General features: G+C 43.3%; 1 protein-coding gene across 1 annotated transcript in view; it reads left to right on the top strand.

Moving 5' to 3' along the window:
- Positions 1–20,336, top strand: part of fndc3a (fibronectin type III domain containing 3A) — a 76,576-nt gene that overhangs the window by 53,436 nt on the left and 2,804 nt on the right. The window contains 16 exon segments of the mRNA XM_061680803.1: positions 883–936; positions 1,335–1,459; positions 1,682–1,856; positions 2,369–2,455; positions 5,432–5,570; positions 5,637–5,705; positions 7,901–8,019; positions 9,310–9,415; positions 12,265–12,440; positions 12,973–13,086; positions 15,359–15,508; positions 16,549–16,892; positions 17,011–17,223; positions 17,796–17,962; positions 19,598–19,722; positions 19,960–20,336. The exon segment at positions 19,960–20,336 is cut by the window's right edge and continues 2,804 nt beyond it. Coding sequence (XP_061536787.1) covers positions 883–936; positions 1,335–1,459; positions 1,682–1,856; positions 2,369–2,455; positions 5,432–5,570; positions 5,637–5,705; positions 7,901–8,019; positions 9,310–9,415; positions 12,265–12,440; positions 12,973–13,086; positions 15,359–15,508; positions 16,549–16,892; positions 17,011–17,223; positions 17,796–17,962; positions 19,598–19,722; positions 19,960–20,286 — 2,490 coding nt within the window. The 3' untranslated portion in view covers positions 20,287–20,336.

The following is a 20,336-nucleotide window of genomic DNA, read 5'->3' as shown; positions in this document are numbered from 1 at the left end:
TAGACTCATAATTACAATAGTCACAGAATAGCTGAATCAAAGTCCTGTTTACAAAAAGACAATGAGCATGTTGGCAGTCTGCTGCAGAGGAGTAAACAGCATGGAGAAACAACAGCTTTCTCTCTTGCTTGTTGTTGGGGCTTCAGTCGTGGTTCCTGTCTAATTAAAGTTCTCATTTAGCCAGCGGTAAAAGGCTGCACTTGTAAAGCTGGCCTCCCAGGTGTGTGTGTTTGTGCGAGAGAGTATCAAAACGAGTGTCACGGAGAGTCTTTTTGTGTGTGTGTGTGTGTGTGTGTGTGTGTGTGTGTGTGTGCGCGCGCGCGCGTGCCTGTGGCTTGCACAAGTGCGGAGTGTAGTTGTGTATTTATGACAATGTGTTTGTACATGAAAATGGTGTGTGTGTGTGTGTGTGTGTGTGCGTGCGTGCGAGAGAGAGTCAAAACAAGTGTTTCTGAGGGTCATTTCATTTCTATACTTTGTCCACATAGGGAAATTTGTTGTGGGCTCTGCTAGTCCTGCAGTTGGTGTGTTTACGTGCGACATGCATGTGTTGCTTGCAAGAAAGTGTGTGCTTGTTTGCTTTTGACTGTGTGTGTGTGCGTGATTGTCTTTGTGAGTGTGAAAATATTGTGTGTGAGACTGAGTGTGTGCCGCTTGTTTGAAAGTGTGTGTGTGGGGGGGTGGGGGGCTTAGCAAAAACAAGCATGCGTTGCGTTCTCAACAAACCTTCGGCGGGTTAATTAAAACAACAAAAAGTGCACACAGCTGAATGTGTCTTGTCTGCTACATCTTGCCTCAACAAGGTAGCAAGAGCCACAAAGGGAACTTGTTGTCCACACTCATGTATTGTCGCAATCTCATGTTTGTTTTCTTCTCCTTTAGGCTCCATGTGACAACGGTTCAAAGGTCCACAACTACATTCTTCAATGGGATGAGGTAATAATGTTTTAGAACGACTGTTAAAATCCAGCACACACAAGTCAGGATTTTATGATTTTGGTGCGTAAATGGTGTCTCGTTCAAGCAATGATTCGGTTGTTTTTTTAGTACTGTCCATACTCTACAGTATATAGCTTGTCCTCATTAAGGTTACAGTTAAGATGAAGCCTATCCCTGTTGACTTTGGGGGAAAATGCGGGGTACTCCCTGGACTGGTCTCCAGTCAAACGCAAGGCACATATAGACAAGCATTCATGCTCATGGACTGTTTAAATTTCAATGAACCTATCAACCTAACATGCATGTTTCTAACTTGAAAGTTAAGCCTTAGGCCTTGCACATGTGACTTAGGGGGGGGAAAAAAATAAAAATAATAAATAACTTTGGCTGTGCAGGGGAAGGCCACTGCCGTGTTTGAGCAGTGCTACTACGGACCTCAGAAACAGTACAGAGTGACCAAGCTTTCGCCAGCCTCCAAATACTCCTTCCGCCTCGCAGCCAAAAATGACATGGGCGTCAGGTAGGTGATCTTCCTTCCGTGGCTTCTGTCTTTTCAAATGAAGGGAATAAAAGTAAAATGTCTCCCGAAAAATAAATTCTCAAAGTACAGATATCCGAAAGGTCTACATTGAGTACAGCATTTGTACTTTGTTGCTTCCCACCAAGGCTGAGGCCGTTTTTGTTTCCTGTGTGTGTGTTGCTCACTCTCCTATCTTGTTCTTGGCATCCCTTCTTTCTCCAGTGAATTCAGTGAGTCTGTGGAGCTGTTCACCTCATGCAGTGTGCCATTGCCGCCCTTCCCTCCGGAGCTGGTGATGGTCGGCGTCACCTGGTTATGTCTCAAGTGGCATCGACCCAGCAGCTCGCCCAAGGAGGACGACGTCTGCTACATCCTGGAGATGGAGGAGGAAGGCTCGGTACTGCACATTTTAGACAATACAGCCAGATTTTTGCTATTCACAGCAGGGTTTGATTCTTATTCCCTGCGAATGACATAGGTTTATTGTACGACCCCCGTAGCAGGGGATTCGTTCAACACTGATAAATCGCCTAAGTACAAAATTGAGACAATAGAGCCACATATCCAGCTAATGTTCCAGTAACCTTTAATTCTTCCCATCCCCTGTGAATAGTGGGGAGTGTACTGTCTGTACTGCTGGAGGTAATAAATAAAAAAAACATCATATTGACTCTGTCCACCATTCAACCAATACATTTTCTGTCGCCGCTGAAGGGAAGGGATAATTGTTTTGTTATAAATTCACATGACATTTACAGCTTGGATCAGCTTCCTGTAAACATCCACACAGACAGCTCCTTCCCGCCTGTGACACATCCTTTTATCGTTTGTCTAACCATTGTTGTTGTCTTGCAAGACTTGGCTGGCCGCCGTGTCTCCTCTGACTGGCTGTCTTTTCTCCCTCTCCAGGGTTATGGTTTCCAGCCAACCTACGACGGCGATCAACTCTCCTGCACGGTCAGGAACCTCCACAGGAGCACCAAGTACAAGTTCCGGGTAAGGGACACCTGTGGTGATGATGGATGGCAACTCTGGTGATCTCTTGTTGAAAGCGGGAAGAGAGAGAGAGAGACTTTCCACCGATCTGATCAGCTATATCGGATCAGCTAATATTTTATGATCGTCTGTAATGTCAAGAATTAAGACATACAGCCAACACAATCTTGTTTACTTCGGCGACATTCCGCGCTGCCGTTGTGTATGTTTGAATCCGAAAGCTAGATTATTTTTAGCCGTGTGAGCATGTAACAGAAAGCTCGGCCTCGATATCCTCGACCATCCAGTCACAAATCTAATAGCGTGACAGGGCAAAAAAAAGGTCCGGAACGCATTTGATTTCGTCAAGATACGATCTACAGTATTTATTTCCTGAATTGTAGCATCTCTTTAATTAAGAAAATGAATGGTTAATGTCAATGTAATCACGTCAAAATAACTGTCCATGCATGTTGTCGCAAGTTGGAAGGTCCGCCTCCGCACATTCACCCAATCACAGATGTGAACACCCGCCACATTGTCTATGAATTAAGACAGAAGTGGGTCAAGTGTCAGTGCAAAACATTTTTTAAATTTGGGCTATTAACAGTCAAAATGTCTCCTGAGAAACGGGAAAAAGCGTCGAAGCGGCAGCCCGGTGGCGTTGAGCAGGCCGTACCCGTAGCGTCGAAACAGTCAATCCGTTCGTGTTCAAAACAGTCTATCCGTTCGCGTTCAAAACAGTCAATCCGTTCGCGTTCAAAACCCAGGTCCACCGACCCCCCCCCCCCCACCCCCCCCCCAACAAAACAACAACTCTCTTCCCGCCGCATCTCCCGCTCTTTCTTCACGACCCACCTCCTTCTTCGAATCCCATTGGACGCACCGCCCCTTCAATCAATCATTAAAAAAAATAAAAACCCTGAAACGTTCACAGACCCCTCGGAACGCAGGACACCCCAGTATCCATCCACACAAAGAACCAAACAAACTTTTAACTAGTTTTCACAACAGCAATTCAAACAAATACAGTTAAACACATTTTAGTCAGTACACTACATATGTTTAACAGCACACTGATTAAAAAAAGTTAAGTATAACTTGGTTTTGGGGCTGGAACGGATTGATTGCATTTCCATTCATTTCAATGGGAAACATTGCCTTGATTCATGAACATTTTGGGTTACAAACGAGGAACAAATTATGTTCGCAACCCAGGGTTCCACTGTATATAGAGAAAATGAAGTTACTAAAACGTATATTGCTCCATTTTGTGATCGGCTCGGTGATCAGTTCAAACTCACTCATCGGTGATCGGCCCCAAAAATCCTGCTCTTTGAAAAGCCCAGTTTATAAATGTTTTATATAGTTCTGTTGCTTGCAGGATTGCAGAGTGTATTTATGAGAATGTGTGTGTCAGTTTTTGTTTTTTGTTTTGACCCTGCATGCTTTCTCCGTCATTGAAGCTGCTGAGGCTCGCAGCATCTTTGACACATCATCCGTTTGCCTGCATTTGTGGCAGCGGGCCCACTAAACATCACTAAACGGGAGCATCCTGCTGCTAGCATGCTGCTCTCACCAGCTTGTCAAAAACACAGTTTATTGCCATCCCAGGAAGTGAAGTGCATTGTTGTGCTCCTTGTTATCATGAACACGTCATTTATTTTCAGTGCGTCCTACTAATTACAAGTGTACTACATGTTGTTATACTACAGCATCCTTTCCGGGAACTATTCTGACAACCCAGTATGGTTATTACAAACACCATAATTGCTAACGTTAAGAAAATGTTTGCTGAGGAGCTTCCTTCCCGCTTTTATATGCAATTCTCCAGCTGCTGGATGCTGAGTGGAATGAGCCGGATTTAGCGGGCGTTCACCCAGATTAGTACATTTGTGCACACTTGACATGTTGAATTGCAAAAATGCCACTTTGTTCTCACGGTGCCACTTGTGTTGTGCAGTTGTCAGCTTCTCTGTAGGCTGTCAGCTCAGGGTGACAATGGCACTTGAACTTGGGATACTTGGATGGAGTGAATGGACAAAACTCACCCAAGATCACGAGATCTATAGAACTTTAAATAAATAAATAAAAAATAAAGCGGGGAAAAAAACACTTAAAATTAATCTTTAAATGAAAACATGACATGCCGCTTCATTAATTTTTTTTTTCTCAACAGAAAGACAAGTTTCGTTGCATTGGTTTGGTTTGCCCAAATCAACCAATGAATGAGAAAAGAAACTGACGACAGGAAAAAAAACACCTGAATCAGAATTTCTCAATTAGTCAAGACTCCTCCACTTTCCCCTACTTAGTAAAAGTTTATGTGCAATAAACAATTATCGTCTTTATTTAGTGTTTTATTTCTTTATAGTAGTGTGTTTTCACTGATTTATATATTGTTTTATATTTATGTTTAACAGCACACTGATTAAAAAAAGTTAAGTATAACTTGGTTTTGGGGCTGGAACGGATTGATTGCATTTCCATTCATTTCAATGGGGAACATTTTGGGTTAGCGCACACACACTTGGTCTCTCTCTCTCACTCACTCTCTCTCTTTGAGTTTCTCTCTCTCAAACACACACTTTCTCTCACACACTCTGACTAAGACACATACACACGCTGACTCTCTCATACACACACACTGACTGTAACATTTGCACTCGCTGTAGTTCTTTCACAAACACGCACTCTGATTTTCACGCTCATACATGCACACACACACACAGACATTATTCCTCACGCTCTCTGACTCGCTCTCTTTTGCTCACAAACACACATACTCTTTCTCGCTATCGAAGGTTCAGGGAAAAAAAATCAACTCAGTACTATATAAAAAGTGCTGCTAATTTTCCCCCACTTTCTGTAGGTGGATTGTGTCCCAATACGTAAGTCTGCATTCTATAGTGTTTGTGGACTATTGATAATCTAAGTATAGTGGGTTAGGTTTCTGTCTTCCGTTTTTGACACCTCACTTCCCACCCTCTTGTCCAGGTGGCGGCGTACAACTCTGAGGGTAAGAGTAACCCCAGTCCGGTAGTGGAGTTCATCACCAACCCAGACAGACCCAGTTATCCGTCCAGGCCCGTCATCAAGGGCAAAGTCCTGCCCAACAGCTTCAAGTTGGCCTGGGGTATGCATCACTTGGCAAAATGTAGGCACAGGCGGACAACGTTGAATTTTGTTGTTTTTGTTTTAGATCCCCCAAAAGAAAATGGTGGTGCAGATGTCACCAAGTATGTTGTGGAGATGTCTGAGGGTTTAAGTGGTAAGTAACAAACCAGTTTTTACCATTACTAGGGTTGTGCATCATTAAAATATTAGTGATTCCGGTTCCAAACGATTCTCAATTCTGATTCTTTTAGGGGGCTGGGTCAAAAATGTTTGCATGGTTTAAATAAGGGGTGTCAAACTTATGTATGTCCATTTTCTTAGCAGCCCGCAGCATACCCTAAAATGAACATTTGACTGAGTGTTCTTTATAACCAGTATCAGTCAGCATTAATATCAAACCTATAAACTAAAATGCAACGTGTGTGGAACTAACCCAATTGACTTAATCTTTATGAATTAATGTTTCAGCTAAAACTTAACTATAGCATTGTTAAAATAGTTATTTGCAATTGTTTGATCACGTCGAATGGTTTGTATGTGCACGTTTTAGCTTCCTGTTTTGGCATGTAGCCTTTTATTTTGAAGGCTACACACTGGAGTTCAGCATTTTCGAATGAAAGGTAACTTGGCACAATGGTGAAAACGAAAGTAAAACAAGACTGAAAAAGAGTAATGAATGCAACCAGGTGCTGTGTAAAATGTTGATTCCTTTACCTACCCACCGATGAGGCACAAGGTTAGTGTTTGCGATACTCTGAGAACACCTTTGTGAATTTTGGCCCAATTCATTGTGATGTAAAGTTTCTAGTTTGACCTTTGAAGTTTTAGCTCAATGTTAAGCTAGTGTTTCTGCTTTCTTTTCATCCATCCATTCATTTTCTACCACTTATCCGAGGTCGGGTCGCGGAGGCAGTAGCTTTAGCAGGGACGCCCAGACTTCCCACTCCCCAGCCACTTCATCCAGCTCTTCCGAGGGGATCCTGAGGCGTTGCCAGGCCAGCCGAAGGATGTAGTCTCTCCAGCGTGTCCTGGGTCGTCCCCGGGGTCTCCTCCCGGTGGGACGTGCCCGGAACACCTCACCAGGGAGGCGTCCGGGAGGCATCCGAATCAGATGCCCCAGCCACCTCATCTGGCTCCTCTCGATGTGGAGGAGCAGCGGCTCTGCTCTGAGATCCTCCCGGATGACCGAGCTTCTCACCCTATCTCTAAGGGAGAACCCGGACACCCTGCAGAGGAAACTAATTTGGGCCGCTTGTATCCGGGATCTTGTTCTTTCGGTCACGACCCACAGCTCGTGACCATAGGTGAGGGTAGGAACGTAGATCGACCGGTAAATCGAGAGCTTCGCTTTTCGGCTTAGCTCCTTCTTTACCACAACGGATCAATACAAAGTCCGTATCACTGCAGACTCTGCACCGATCCGCCTGTCGTTCTCCCGTTACATTCTTCCCTCACTCGTGAACAAGACCCCAAGATATTTTTTTATTTTTTTTTTAATTTTTATTTTTTTTAAATCAGTTTATTTGAAAGGGGACAATGCAATTTCATAAAACACATGAAATACACATGGTTAAAAAAAGCCAGAATTAGCCAGAAGGCTAGTTTTCATCTGTAGTCCCCTGGCCATGATGTAAAAAAGCAGTAAAATACATCTACAAGACAATATAATATAAAACAGGATACATAAAGACTTACTATTAAGAGAGAATAAAACCACAAATCATTTGATCATAAAAAAAAAAAAACATCATAACATACTTGTCTTTTAGTGTTGGCAGCTATAGGTGTTAACTAACCACATTTTCAGTTTTTTTGTGAAGGCCTTGTATGTTGTAAGCAGTTTAACCTCCTCAGGTACTGAGTTCCACTCACCAGCGCTCCTCACTGACCAGGCTGACTTACTGAAAGTGCTCCTGCGCAGAGGAATGAGACAGTCACCTCTGACAGAGCCTCGAGTGACACGCTCAGAGCTGTTTCTTTGGCTGATGACCTCAGCCAGAGGAGCTGGAGCCAAATCATGCAGTACTTTATAAATCAAATTTAAATCTGCAGATATGTGAAGACTGTCCCAGTTTAAAAGACTGTATTTTTTTTAAATTGCACAGTGATTATAGTGCCTTGGTTTTTTATCCATCACTTTAATTTCAACTCCTCCACTTGGGGCAGGATCTCATCCCCGACCTGGAGAAGGGCACGCCACCCTTTTCCGGCTGAGGACCGCGGTCTCAGATTTCACCCTTCTTTCTTCACCCAAGCCTAACCGTTATATTCTGTCCGGGTCGCATTTGGGTGCGTTCATTGCTACTTGAAGCTTATCATCAAAAATAAATTCTAATTGTGTTTGCTCAGGTTTGTTGTGGGAGCTGGTGTATTCAGGCCCAGCCATGGAGCATGTGTGTGATGGCCTCAAGCCGGGCTGCTCCTACCAGATGAGAGTGTACTGCATGAGCGAGGGGGGGCAGAGCCCGGTGAGTCATTCATAAACACACACTTTCACTCTCATGGGTTTGTATGGGTGCTTGTTTGATGTGAGGTACAGTCAGGAACATGGTTTGACGTATCAGTCAGGGGACCTATCATTAGATTTTGATGCTTGTAATTTCAACTTTAAAGCGTTCGGTACTCTTATTTAGAGCAGAGCTGACTGGCAGATTTTTGTCAATATGTTACAAAATATTCACAGAGCAGTCTTATGCATTGGAACGCCTCTCCATCAGCAGCTTTGTAAGTGGAGTGTGCAGGTGTACGAGGCAGGCAAGAAGTGAAGAGAGAAGTTGAATGAACAAGAAAAGCAAAGAAAAAAAGGAGATAGACCAATCGTGATCGTCTTTCCATCTGCAAAGTTAAGAAGAGTTAAGTGTTGATTATATTTAACTGTTGTAATCCACTTGAATTGTAAAGCACAGGACATTGGCGGTAGTAATAATTCAGCCACACAGACGATTCAGTTTTGACACGTCAATCAGGGGACGGCCTTTTTAGTAGCCGTCTCCATGAAATGACATCATCGAGGAACGATTGTCTCATTTCCTGCAAACATTCCTAACTCCTCCCACCTCGCTCCTCTGTAAATATCCTCGCTCCTCAATGGAATATGTGATGGAGAGGAGCAACCACGTAAACCGTGGAGCGAGGAGCTACGACCGAGGAAGTTGTAAATATAGAAATTAGGATGTTGTAGAAAGTCCACGCATAAACGCAAATATAAGTTTTTGCTGAAGATGGTGTCCATGGGGGTGGGGGGGGAACACCAACAGGATAGATTTTTGAATAGCGAACCACAAATTTGCAGGGCTTCATACTACAAATGACTAAAACTTAAAGTAACAAATGACTGAGTTTTATTTGCTCGGAAAAGGTAAGAAATAATTTTCAGCATCACTATTAATCCTGCTCTATTTCAGATAAATAATGAAAATGTACATTAATGCAGCCTGTTTTTGTTGAGCACTGCGACAACTCCTCCTTGATGAGACAAAGACTGCTAATTGATTAACCCTCCTAGGATGTTTTTCCCAAATTAGTCTCCTCCGCAGATGCTCCTCATTAATTTGTGTGTCGACTGTTGGCGCGTGCGTTTATTCATGAGTGGCCTTGCAAGAAAACATGACTCACAGTTGCAAGCGGGTGACATAACACTCACATGTTTGTCCTGTACCCGTGGTAATCATTTGCTGTGCAAGAGCTGAAAAAGGTTGCTCGGCATTTTGAAGATTTTATATTTATTTATTTATTTATTTATTTTCTTCATTCGCAAGCTGTCGGAGACCCTGCAGGTCCAGACTCCCGCGGTGCCTCCTGGGCCCTGCCAACCCCCCCGACTGGTGGGCAAGCCCAAAGCCCGAGAATTGCAACTGCGCTGGGGTGAGTCATTTGCTTTTTGGTGCGTAGGATGTATTCTGCGCTTTCTTGATCAATTGCATTAAGCTCTGATAACTCAGACGGAGGCAGTGTGGTGGGGTAGTGTTTTTTTGTTGTTGTTCTATTTGTTTTGTTTATTTTCCTGCCTTCCCTCAATATTCCATAAACATGCATGTTAGATTCAATGAAGACTCTAAAGACTGTGCGTGTGAATGCTTCTTGTTTATACATGCCCTGCAATTGACTCAGAGGCATACTTACCACTAGGCAAATATAGGCAGTTGCCTGGGGCCCTGAAATTTCCCAGCTAACTTATTAACTGCCAGCCATTTTCAAAACACAGTTCCACATATTGCCAGCCTTTTTAGAGAATTTTGACGGATGTTTCAAGACCACCAGAAAAAAGGTGGTTTCTACATTTTGCCATTCTAAAGTAATCGGCAGAAGAGCATGGGTTGGTTTCATGTAAAACAGCAGTTTCTGACTGAAAAAAAAAAAGCGGATAAAAACAGCTTTTTGTATTGACTTTGACAATATTTCTTGCTTTTGTGACACTTCAAACTGCAAAGCCCACTTCCAATGAAGTTCGGACATGGTGTAAAACCTAAATAAAAACAGAATACAATGATATGCAAATCATTTTCAACCTTTATTCAACTGAGTACACCAACTATAAAGACAAGATATTTAATATTCAAACTGCATCCATCCATTTTTCAACCGCTTATCCGAGGTTGGGTCGCGGGGGCAGTAGCTTTAGCAGGGACACCCAGACTTTCCTCTCCCCAGCCACTTCATCCAGCTCTTCCGGGGGGGATCCTAAGGCGTTCCCAGGCCAGCCAAAGGAAGTAGTATCTCCAGCGTGTCCTGGGTCGTCCCCGTGGTCTCCTCCCGGTGGGACGTCCCTGGAACACTTCACCAGGGAGGCGTCCCGATGGCATCCGAATCAGATGCCCCAGCCACCTCATCTGGCTCCTCTCGATGTGGAGGATCAGCGGCTCTACTCTGAGCTCCTCCCGGATGACCGAGCTTCTCACCCTATCTCTAAGGGAGAACCCGGACATCCTGCGGAGGAAACTAATTTCGGCCGCTTGTATCCGGGATCTTGTTCTTTCAGTCACGACCCACGGCTCGTGAGTGTAGGAACATAGATCGACCGGTAAATTTAAAGCTTTGCCTTTCAGCCTAGCTCCTTCTTTACCACAACGGACCGATACAAAGTCCGCAGCACCAATCCGCCTGTCGATCTCCCGTTCCATTCTTCCCTCGCTCGTGAACAAGACCCCAAGATAATTGAACTCCTCCACTTGGGGCAGGATCTCATCCCCGACCTAAAGAGGGCACGGCACCCTTTTCCGACTGAGGACGACGGTCTCAGATTTGGAGGTGCTGATTCTCATCCCAGCCGCTTCACACTCGGCTGTGAACTGCTCCAGTGAGAGTTGGAGATCACGGCGTGATGAAGCCAACAGAACCACATCATCTGCAAAAAGCAGAGATTCAATACTGAGGCCACTAAACCGGGCCCCCTCTACGTCTTGGCTGCGCCTTGAAATTCTGTCCATAAAAGTTATGAACAGACTTACTGCCGCCAATGTGGACCAAACTCTGACACCGGTCGTAAAGGGACCGAACAGCCCGTATCAGGGGGTTCGGTACCCCATAGTCCCGAGGCACCCCCCGCAAGACCCCCAAGGGACACGGTCAAAGGCCTTCTCCATGTCCACAAAACACATGGAGACTGGTTGGGCAAACTCCCATGCATGCTCGAGGACCCTGCCGAAGGTGTAGAGCTGGTGGTGCACTGCTTCCCCCTCCTGAGACGCCGGATGGTGGACCAGAATTTCCTCGAAGCCGTCCGGAAGTCTTTCTCCATGGGCTCTCATACCAGAGTTTTTGCTTCAGCGACCACCGAAGCTGCATTCCGCTTGGCCAGCCGGTACCCATCAGCTGCCTCAGGACCCCAACGTACAGGCGCTGAGCCGGGGGGCAATAAGCATACCCGCACCTGCTCAGCGCCTTTCACCGTGGGCAACTCCAGAGTGGAAGAGAGTCCACTCTCAAGAGGACTGGTACCAGAGCCCAAGCTGTATGTGGAGGTGAGTCCGACTATTGTCTAGTCGGAACTTCTCGACCTCACACACCAGCTCGGGCTCCTTCCCTGCCAGAGAGGTGACGTTCCACGTCCCGAGAGCCAGTTTCTGTAGCCGGGGATCGGATCGCCAAGGTCCCTGCCTTTGGCCACCTCCCAGCTCGCACTGCACCCGACCCCTATGGCCCCTCCACAGGTCGTGAGCCCATGGGAAGTAACATTCAAACTGATTAACTTAATTATTGGGAGCAAATATTCACTCATTTTGAAATAATTTGCACAACTGTGTGAATAATCATAAATGATACTTTTATATGGTGGTAGTACACTTACGCAATCGTTTTTAAATGTATGTCAATCGTATGGTTGTGGTGATGCTCAAAATTAAGTGGTTTTCCCAGGGTAAGCGCTGGCTGCTGGGCCCTCTGAGTCGAACAAATGATTCAAATATAAGTAAAGCCTTTTGGTTTTTTTCCCTTGTTTCTAATTGAATTAACCTGTTTTGTCTGCTACTGCTTGTTGCAGACAAACTTCTAAAATAGATCTCGAATCACTGTCAAGCTTAAATTCATACGAAACTATGGTATGCCAAATCATGTGCTGGTGCGACCATCTGAAAATGTTGGTTGGAACAGTGCTACTAGTGCAATGAGGCCTGTCATGGCCACAGTTTAACTCTGGAAATACATTCCTATTTCCATTATTTCTGATGTGGAAAAATTGCTTCACTAAAGTTAATCTCACCATTCACGTTTCCCAGGTGCGCCTCAGGTGGATGGCGGCAGCCCGGTGTCGTGCTACAGTGTGGAGCTGAGCGGGCCGCAGTCAGAGGAGAGCAGGGAGGTTTACCAGGGTCCCGAGCTGGACTGTTCCGTTGGGGGCTTGATGCCCGGCAGGACCTTCAGCTTCCGGCTCAAGGCGGGAAACAAGGCGGGGGTGAGAATGAAAACTACACTGCTGTGTTCTCATAACAGTGTTGTTTTTGGCAGCCATTTTAATTTTAGTCTTAGTTTTAGTCTTTTGGACAAAAATGCTGATTAGTCTTTGTCACAATTCATTTCATTTCAATATGTGATAGTTAAGTCCAGCTTTAGTCAGCAAAAATTCAAAAAGATTTAGTCTAGTTTTACTCACATAGTTTTTTTATAAGTAATAAAAATAGTAATTTATATTATTTAATCATAGTTTATAATTTCCGAATTTGGGCAAAATACTACCATGTTGAGAAAATAGAATGATCTTAACTATTAAACAAGGGAAAAAAAATGTTTTGATACCTTAACCACATGATTGGCACCCACACTGTACTTAAGCTTTTTGATCTTTCTTTCTTAATAATGTTAAATGTTTAAAGTGTGTGGGAGGGGTTAATCCCCCAGCGATAAACAGGGGTTCGCTGTACAGTCATTCATGCCACAGAATAATCCGATTTAAAATGTGATTTTAGTTATTTTATTGTTTTTTTCAGTTTGGGCCTCTCTCTGAACGCTATGATGTCACCACCGGTCCCGGGGCCCCCGAGCAGTGCAAGGCTCCTTCCATCATGTGCAAATCACCCAGCTGTGTTGTGGTCAACTGGGAGGTGAGGCGACACAAATATCACTGTTTACCAACAAGTAATTGCCCTTGTTTCCATTTAGATTTCTGTTAAATTGCCACGATTTTTCAGCACTTCTTTGAAATGATTGCATGTCAATACTCCTGAGCTCATCACTGTGGCACTCATCAAATCAAAAAAGAACATTCATGTTGGTGTCTAGATTATTTTTTGATCCGATATACAACCCCAATTCCAATGAAGTTGGGATGGTGTGTTAAACATAAATAAAAACAAATACAATGATTTGCAAATCATTTTGACCTATATTTAATTGAATACACGACAAAGACAAGATATTTAATGTTCAAACTGATCAACTTGATTGTTTTTAGCAAATAATCATTAACTTGGAATTTTATGGCTGCAACACATTCCAAAAAAGCTGGGACAGGGTCATGTTTACCACTGTGTTACATCACCTTTTTTTTTTTTTTTTTAAACAACATTCAATAAATGTTTGGGAATTGAGGACACTTAATTGTTGAAGCTTTGTAGGTGGAATTCTTTCCCATTCTTGCCTTGAGTACAGCTTCAGCTGTTCAACAGTCCGGGGTCTCATTTGTCGTATTTTACGCTTCATAATGCGCCACACGTTTTCAATGGGAGACAGGTCTGGACTGCAGGCAGGCCAATGTGGTTTGGCATTGTCTTGCTGAAATATAAGCAGGGGCGTCCTTGAAAAAGACGTTGCTTGGATGGCAGCACATGTTTCTCCAAAACCTGTATGTACCATTCACAGATGTGTAAGTTACCCATGCCATTGGCACTAACACAGCCCCATACCATCACAGATGCTGGCTTTTGAACTTTGCATCCATAACTGTCCAGATGGTTCTTTTCCTCTTTGGCTCTGAGGACACGATGTCCACAATTTCCAAAAACAATTTGAAATGTGGACTCGTCGGACCACAAAACACTTTTCCACTCTGCGTCAGTCCATCTTAGATGAGCTCGGGCCCAGAGAAGCCGGCGGCGTTTCTGGGTGTTGTTGATAAATGGCTTTTGCTTTGCATAGTCGAGTTTCAAGTTGCACTTACGGATGTAGCGCCGAACTGTGTTTACTGACATTGGTTTTCTGAAGTGTTCCTGAGCCCATGTGGTGATATCCTTTACACATTGATTTCGGTTTTTGATGCAGTGCCGCCTGAGGGAAGGTCACGGGCATTCAATGTCGGTTTACGGCCTTGCCGCTTACATGCAGCGTTTTCTCCAGGTTCTCTGAACCTTTTGATGACATTATGGACCTTTTGATGATGAAATCCCTAAATTCCTTGCAATTGTACGTTGAGGAACATTGTCCTTAAACTGTTCGACTATTTTCTCACGCACTTGTTCACAAAGAGGTGAACCTCGCCCCATCTCTGCTTGTGATTGACAGAGCAATTCAGGGAAGCTCCTTTTCTACCCAATCATTGTACCCACCTGTTCCCAATGTGCCTGTTCACCTGTGGGATGTTCCAAACAGTTGTTTGATGAGCATTCCTCAACTTTCTCAGTCTTTTTTGCCACCTGTCCCAGCTTTTTTGGAACGTGTTGCAGCCATAAAATTCTAAGTTAATGATTATTTGCTGAAAACAATAGTTTATCAGTTTGAACATAAAATATCTTGTCTTTGTAGTGTATTCAATTAAATATAGGTTGAACATGATTTGCAAATCATTGTATTCTGTTTTTATTTAAAACATAAGTCCCAACTTCATTGGAATTGGGGTTGTACAATATGTATATTTTTTCACTATTTTCAGATTTACATCTTGTTTCGTTTATTTTGAACTCGTAATGTTATGTTTTTTCAACTTGTACATGCAGTTTGTATATTATTTTTGGTGACTATTTTACATCAATTTCTAATTAGTTACATGTTGTTACATATATATTTATACAATTTTCTTATTTATGCATTTATTTTGTATTTTCGAATTATATATATTTTTTACATTGTTTTGATTTGTTACATTTGTTGATTTATTTAGTATCTTTGCAATTATATTTATTTTTGTAGTATTTCTGTTTTTCTATTTTATATATATTTAAATGTTGTTTTTATGTATTTTTATTGATATAAACTACATCATTGTACTTATTATATATTGTAGGGTTTATTTGTTAAATGTTATTACTGTACATGTAGTGCTTGTATTTGAAAGCAGTTTTGGTTCACATATATATTGCTGTAGCCCTAACAATATCATTATTCTGTGATAACATAATGAGTAACTGTAGGATTACCAATTAATCATCTTCCCCCTTCCAGGCACCGCCTTGCAATGGGGCTCCGGTGACTGAGTTTCGTCTGGAATGGGGGGCCGCCGAGGGCAGCATGCAGGTTTGCTACAGCGGAGCAGCCCTCAGCCACGAGATGAAGGGCCTGCTGCCCGCTAACAACTACTTCTGCAGGGTACAGGTACGAAGAGAGCACAAATTGATAGGCATTTCCAACAACTGTGCTATATGAGATCATTAGGTTTGCCACACAAAATAAAATAGTTTCACTGACTCAGTCCAAAACAAATTTATTTACCGCAATTAATGTGTCTTAGTTCCTTCTATCTATGCCAGTGACGTCGAGTGACAAACAACAACTAAATGCTTTGCTCCTAGAAAGCAGAAGGTAAAACTTACTTGTGCCTGTTGGCATGTGGAATGAAGAAACAGATTAATAGCTTTTCGTTCAATTAAAAGATTTTAAGTATATTTGTCAGTGAACTGAAACGAGCATAAATGTTTTAATATATAGACGGTTTCACCATGATATCACACGTACTTCCGGATGGCAAAAGACAGAACGGTCTCTTGATGACACCACAAACGAACGCTTACATGTCCATCCATCCATCCATTTTCTGAGCCGCTTCTCCTCACTAGGGTCGGGGGCGTGCTGGAGCCTATCCCAGCTGTCATCGGGCAGGAGGCGGGGTACACCCTGAACTGGTTGCCAGCCAATCGCAGGGCACATACAAACAAACAACCATTCTCACTCACAGTCATGTCTAGGGGCAATTTAGAGTCTCCAATTAATGCATGTTTTTGGGATGTGGGAGGAAACCGGAGTGCCCGGAGAAAACCCACGCAGGCACGGGGAGAACATACAAACTCCACACAGGCGGGACTGGGGATTGAACCCGGGTCCTCAGAACTGTGAGGCTGACCCTCTAACCAGTCATCCACCGTGCCGCCCGCTTACATGTCGTTTGAGCAAATGAAAAAACTGTAAATGATTTGGATCATTTCAGCCTCCTCCTCTCCCGTCGTAGTTTGAATGTCGAAAGCATGTTACGTGAGGTGAGACTGAACTGTGGCTGTAATTTACATTTCTATATCCCTTACTTTTTGTGAGTGCTGACCACGTGATGTCCTCAAAACAGCAAGGAAGTTAAGCTTCATACAGCGTCTCTTAAATTTTACCGTCATCTTGTGGACAAGTATGGTCTTACATCTTCCCAGGCTTTGAATGTGGCAGGTGTGGGCCCCTTCAGCGAGGCAGTCCTATGCCATACCCCCTGCTCCGTCCCCGCCGCCGTCTGCAACATCTGCGTCATGAAGGAGTCCGAGCTCCTCAGTTTTGGCGATCCCGAGGAGAAGGATGAGGAAGAGGATGAGGAGAAAGGGGTTTGGCAGCTGTCTCTCTATTCGCCATCCACCTGCGTGGGCATCTGCTGGGACCCCCCCTGCGACCACGGCTCTGAGATCACGTCCTACCTGATCGACCTTGGCGAGCGCCAGCCCGTTCTGGTCGGCCCAGTCACAAAACATGTCATCCAGCACCTGCAACCCGACACCAGCTACAGGTGGGGCTCTCCAGCTACAAATGTTTTTTGGGGGAGGCTTGAACAGATTGAGTTTTTGAAAGATTTTGTGAATAATGAACTGCAAAGAGGCAGGTAATGAATGCATTTTATCTCTCAGGATCCGAATCCAGGCCCTGAATAGCTTGGGCACGGGACCTTTTAGTCACACCTTTAAGCTGAAGACCAAGCCCCTGCCCCCGCAGCCGCCCCGCCTGGAGTGCACCGCCTTCAGCCACCACACCCTCAGGCTCAAGTGGGGCGACGGTCCAGCTAAAGCCGCCGCCTCAGACCCTCTCCAGTATCATCTGCAGATGGAGGACAAGAGTGGCAGGTCTGTACCTTGACAATTATGACAGTTTTACACAAGTTCAAACCATTGCCAGGTTTCTCAAAGGAGACATAATATATTATTCACTTTGTTCATAACTTAAAACAGTTCCCAGGTCTCCTCAAGGACAAAATTACATTTTTACATGAACAAAAACCGCAGGTTTCTTAAAGGAAATGTGAATTTATTTTCTTTTTTTTTTTTTTTTTTACACAAATTAAAATTTATTCCAAAGTGTCTAAATGATTCAGTGTAACATGTTTACATAAATTATAAATGTTCCTAGATGTCTTAAAGTAGACATACTTTAACATTTATACACAAATAAATGTGTGTTATTCCCAGGTGTTTTAGTTGTCAAATGTGACACGCAAAACCTAGAGAAAAAGCAAAACACATTTGTGGTGCTAATCATTTACATTTACTCTTTCCCACTGTTGTGGTGGTTTCCATTTCCTGTTCTATAGTTATTTTCATGCTTTTTCCATTGCTGATACCCCGATACCACTCATAGTGTTTTGTTTATAAGTCTCTAAAAGTGAGCATTGTCAGATTCATGCGCATTGTCGTTCCAGATTTATCTCCTTGTATGAAGGAACATACCACACCCACAAAGTGCAGAGGCTTAATGAGTCTACCTCCTACGCATTCCGCATCCAGGCCTTGAACGAGGCGGGCTCGGGGCCCTTCTCCGCTGTTTACACCTTCACCACCCTGCGCTCTCCCCCGGCCCCCCTCAAAGGTAAGCTTGCTCGTTCTGTCGACTTCCTCTTCCTCAACTTCCATGTGGGGAGTTTTTTCTCCCAAGTATTCTTCTCTGGAAGCATCCCGCATTGTCACATTAGACTTAACTTTTTTTTATTTGATTTTTTTGATTTTTTTGTTTTTGAACTCATCTCAAATAGAACTAAAATAAAACCACTCACATTTTGGGGACCCTGACAAGTCATATTTTAACATTCCGAACAATCGTACAAGTGTAATTAGAAGTTAAGAACTGTAAGACACTGGTTCTCAAACTTATTAGACAAAATACAACCTCCAGAAATACTTGGCTGTCCAAGTACCACATCATGGCCAACACTAAAATGCAATAGCGTAGGCCTAGTCATTAAAAAAAAAAAAAAAAAAAAGATGAGATGGTTTTATTTCTGAAAGTATATTTAATATTATTGTTAACCACTGTAACATTATGCACAGTTTGAACATTAAAACTGTGCTTAAAAATATTTTGAACATTAAAACCGTGCTTTAAAATAGGAATGGAAAAATACTACCACTACTTCTACAACTGTATTTAAATAGTAATTCATTTAAAATGCACACATAAAATTTAAATAAAAATTGTTCAATAAACATTTTTTAAAAAACAGTTCAAAACGATTTCATGCAAATGTATTTATTGTAGTTTAGTTAATTGCAACTGAACTGAACTTAATAAATGTACTACACTGTACTGATTTGAAAATTATATATTACTATATTATGCACAGTTTGAACACACTGCGCTTAAATACATTGTTTTAAAAACCAAGACTAGCACTGTACTAAAATATGATTCAATTAAAATGTATTGCACAAAAGTTAACTCATTTACTGCCAGCCTTCCCAGTTAACATGGATATTTGACTTCTAAAGCCGTCAAAGGCAGTGAATGTGTTAAATATAAATTACACCTCCAATGAAAATTTGAGAACAGACCCAGTATGATTAAATGCAAATGTATTGTACTTTAAAGTTGAATACAACTGTACTGCGCTGTACTGGATTTTACAAAAAATGTTAAGCCATCAGAATCCTCTTCATTAGCCAAGTATGTTAAAACACACAAGGAATATAACAAACAGCCACCATGAAAAAATAAAAAATACTAAACATTTAGGATGTAAGAACACAAGCACGGAGAGTCATTGAGCAATGAAATAGTAGAAGTAATGTGGTAATGCTGATACAATGACAAGCGTGCAAATGATGCAGAGGCATCAAGCAATTTAAAGTGACTAGTAGTGCGATAATTCTAATACAACGACAATTGTGCTAATGGTGCAGAGAGTCCTCAAGCACTGAAGTGGCCAGTAGTAATCAACAACAGGTATTCAAATAAAGCAGAGTGAGAAAGCTACAACAATGAGTACGGAATAATATCATAACAGAGATAATCATAATGGAATTCGAAGTCAGCTGTTAAAGAAGGTAATGGATTGTCTGCTATAACATGATGCACAGTTTGAACATTTAATTAAGTTATGGTTTCATGGACCACTAAATTTCATCCTTCCGTTGTTGTGGTGGTAGTACACGTTTCTGTATATTAATGCCTGAACGTCTGTTGCGTGTTTACACGTGTATGCTGAGTGTGTTGTGTGGTTGGTGTTAGCCCCAAAGGTGGAGCGAGTGGACGACAGTTCCTGCGAGGTGAGCTGGGAGGCGCTGTTGCCCATGAAGGGCGACCCGATTGTCTACACTCTGCAGTTCATGATGGGAAACTCTGATTTCAAGCAGGTACGTGCGTAAAAAGAGCCGCACATTCATGTCACACTGCTCAATCGTCCGTTATGCAAAGGCTGTGTTCTCCATTGATGCTCCAGAAGTTGTTTGTAATTGGATGCAGATCCCACAATATGCGCACTAGCGCGTTACACAAATGTCATTATAAACGCACCTTTTTGGCATTTCGACAAAATAAATGTTAGGGATGTAATGTAGTCTGTAATAGGCCCTCTGTTATTTTCTCACCAGGCGTACAAAGGTCCTGGGACTTGTTTCACGGTGCAGCACCTACACCCCAACAGCGACTACCGCTTCCGGGTGTGCGCCATCCGGCAGTGCCATGACCCGCCCGAGCTGAGCGGCCCGTACAGCCCCACCGTGACGCTCGCCGTTCAGCGGGGGGGCGACACGGTCGCCTCGGCGTCCTCTTCCTCTTTGAGGGCGGCCTCCTCCTCGACGTCGGGCCGGGCTGGCCGCAGCCTGACGGACGAGCAGTGCGCCTTCCTGCTCCTCATGGTGTTTGCCATCATCGCCATCCTCATCGCGTTCGTCATCCAGTACTTTGTCATCAAATGAGCGCCGCCGCCAGGGTACCACGGTTATTAATGCTTTATTTTTTTTTTCTT

Source organism: Phycodurus eques, chromosome 7 (genome assembly GCF_024500275.1).
Source record: "Phycodurus eques isolate BA_2022a chromosome 7, UOR_Pequ_1.1, whole genome shotgun sequence".
Taxonomy (NCBI): domain Eukaryota; kingdom Metazoa; phylum Chordata; class Actinopteri; order Syngnathiformes; family Syngnathidae; genus Phycodurus; species Phycodurus eques.
Note: the sequence above shows the minus strand (reverse complement) of the source record. Positions and strands in the feature narration are given on the sequence as shown.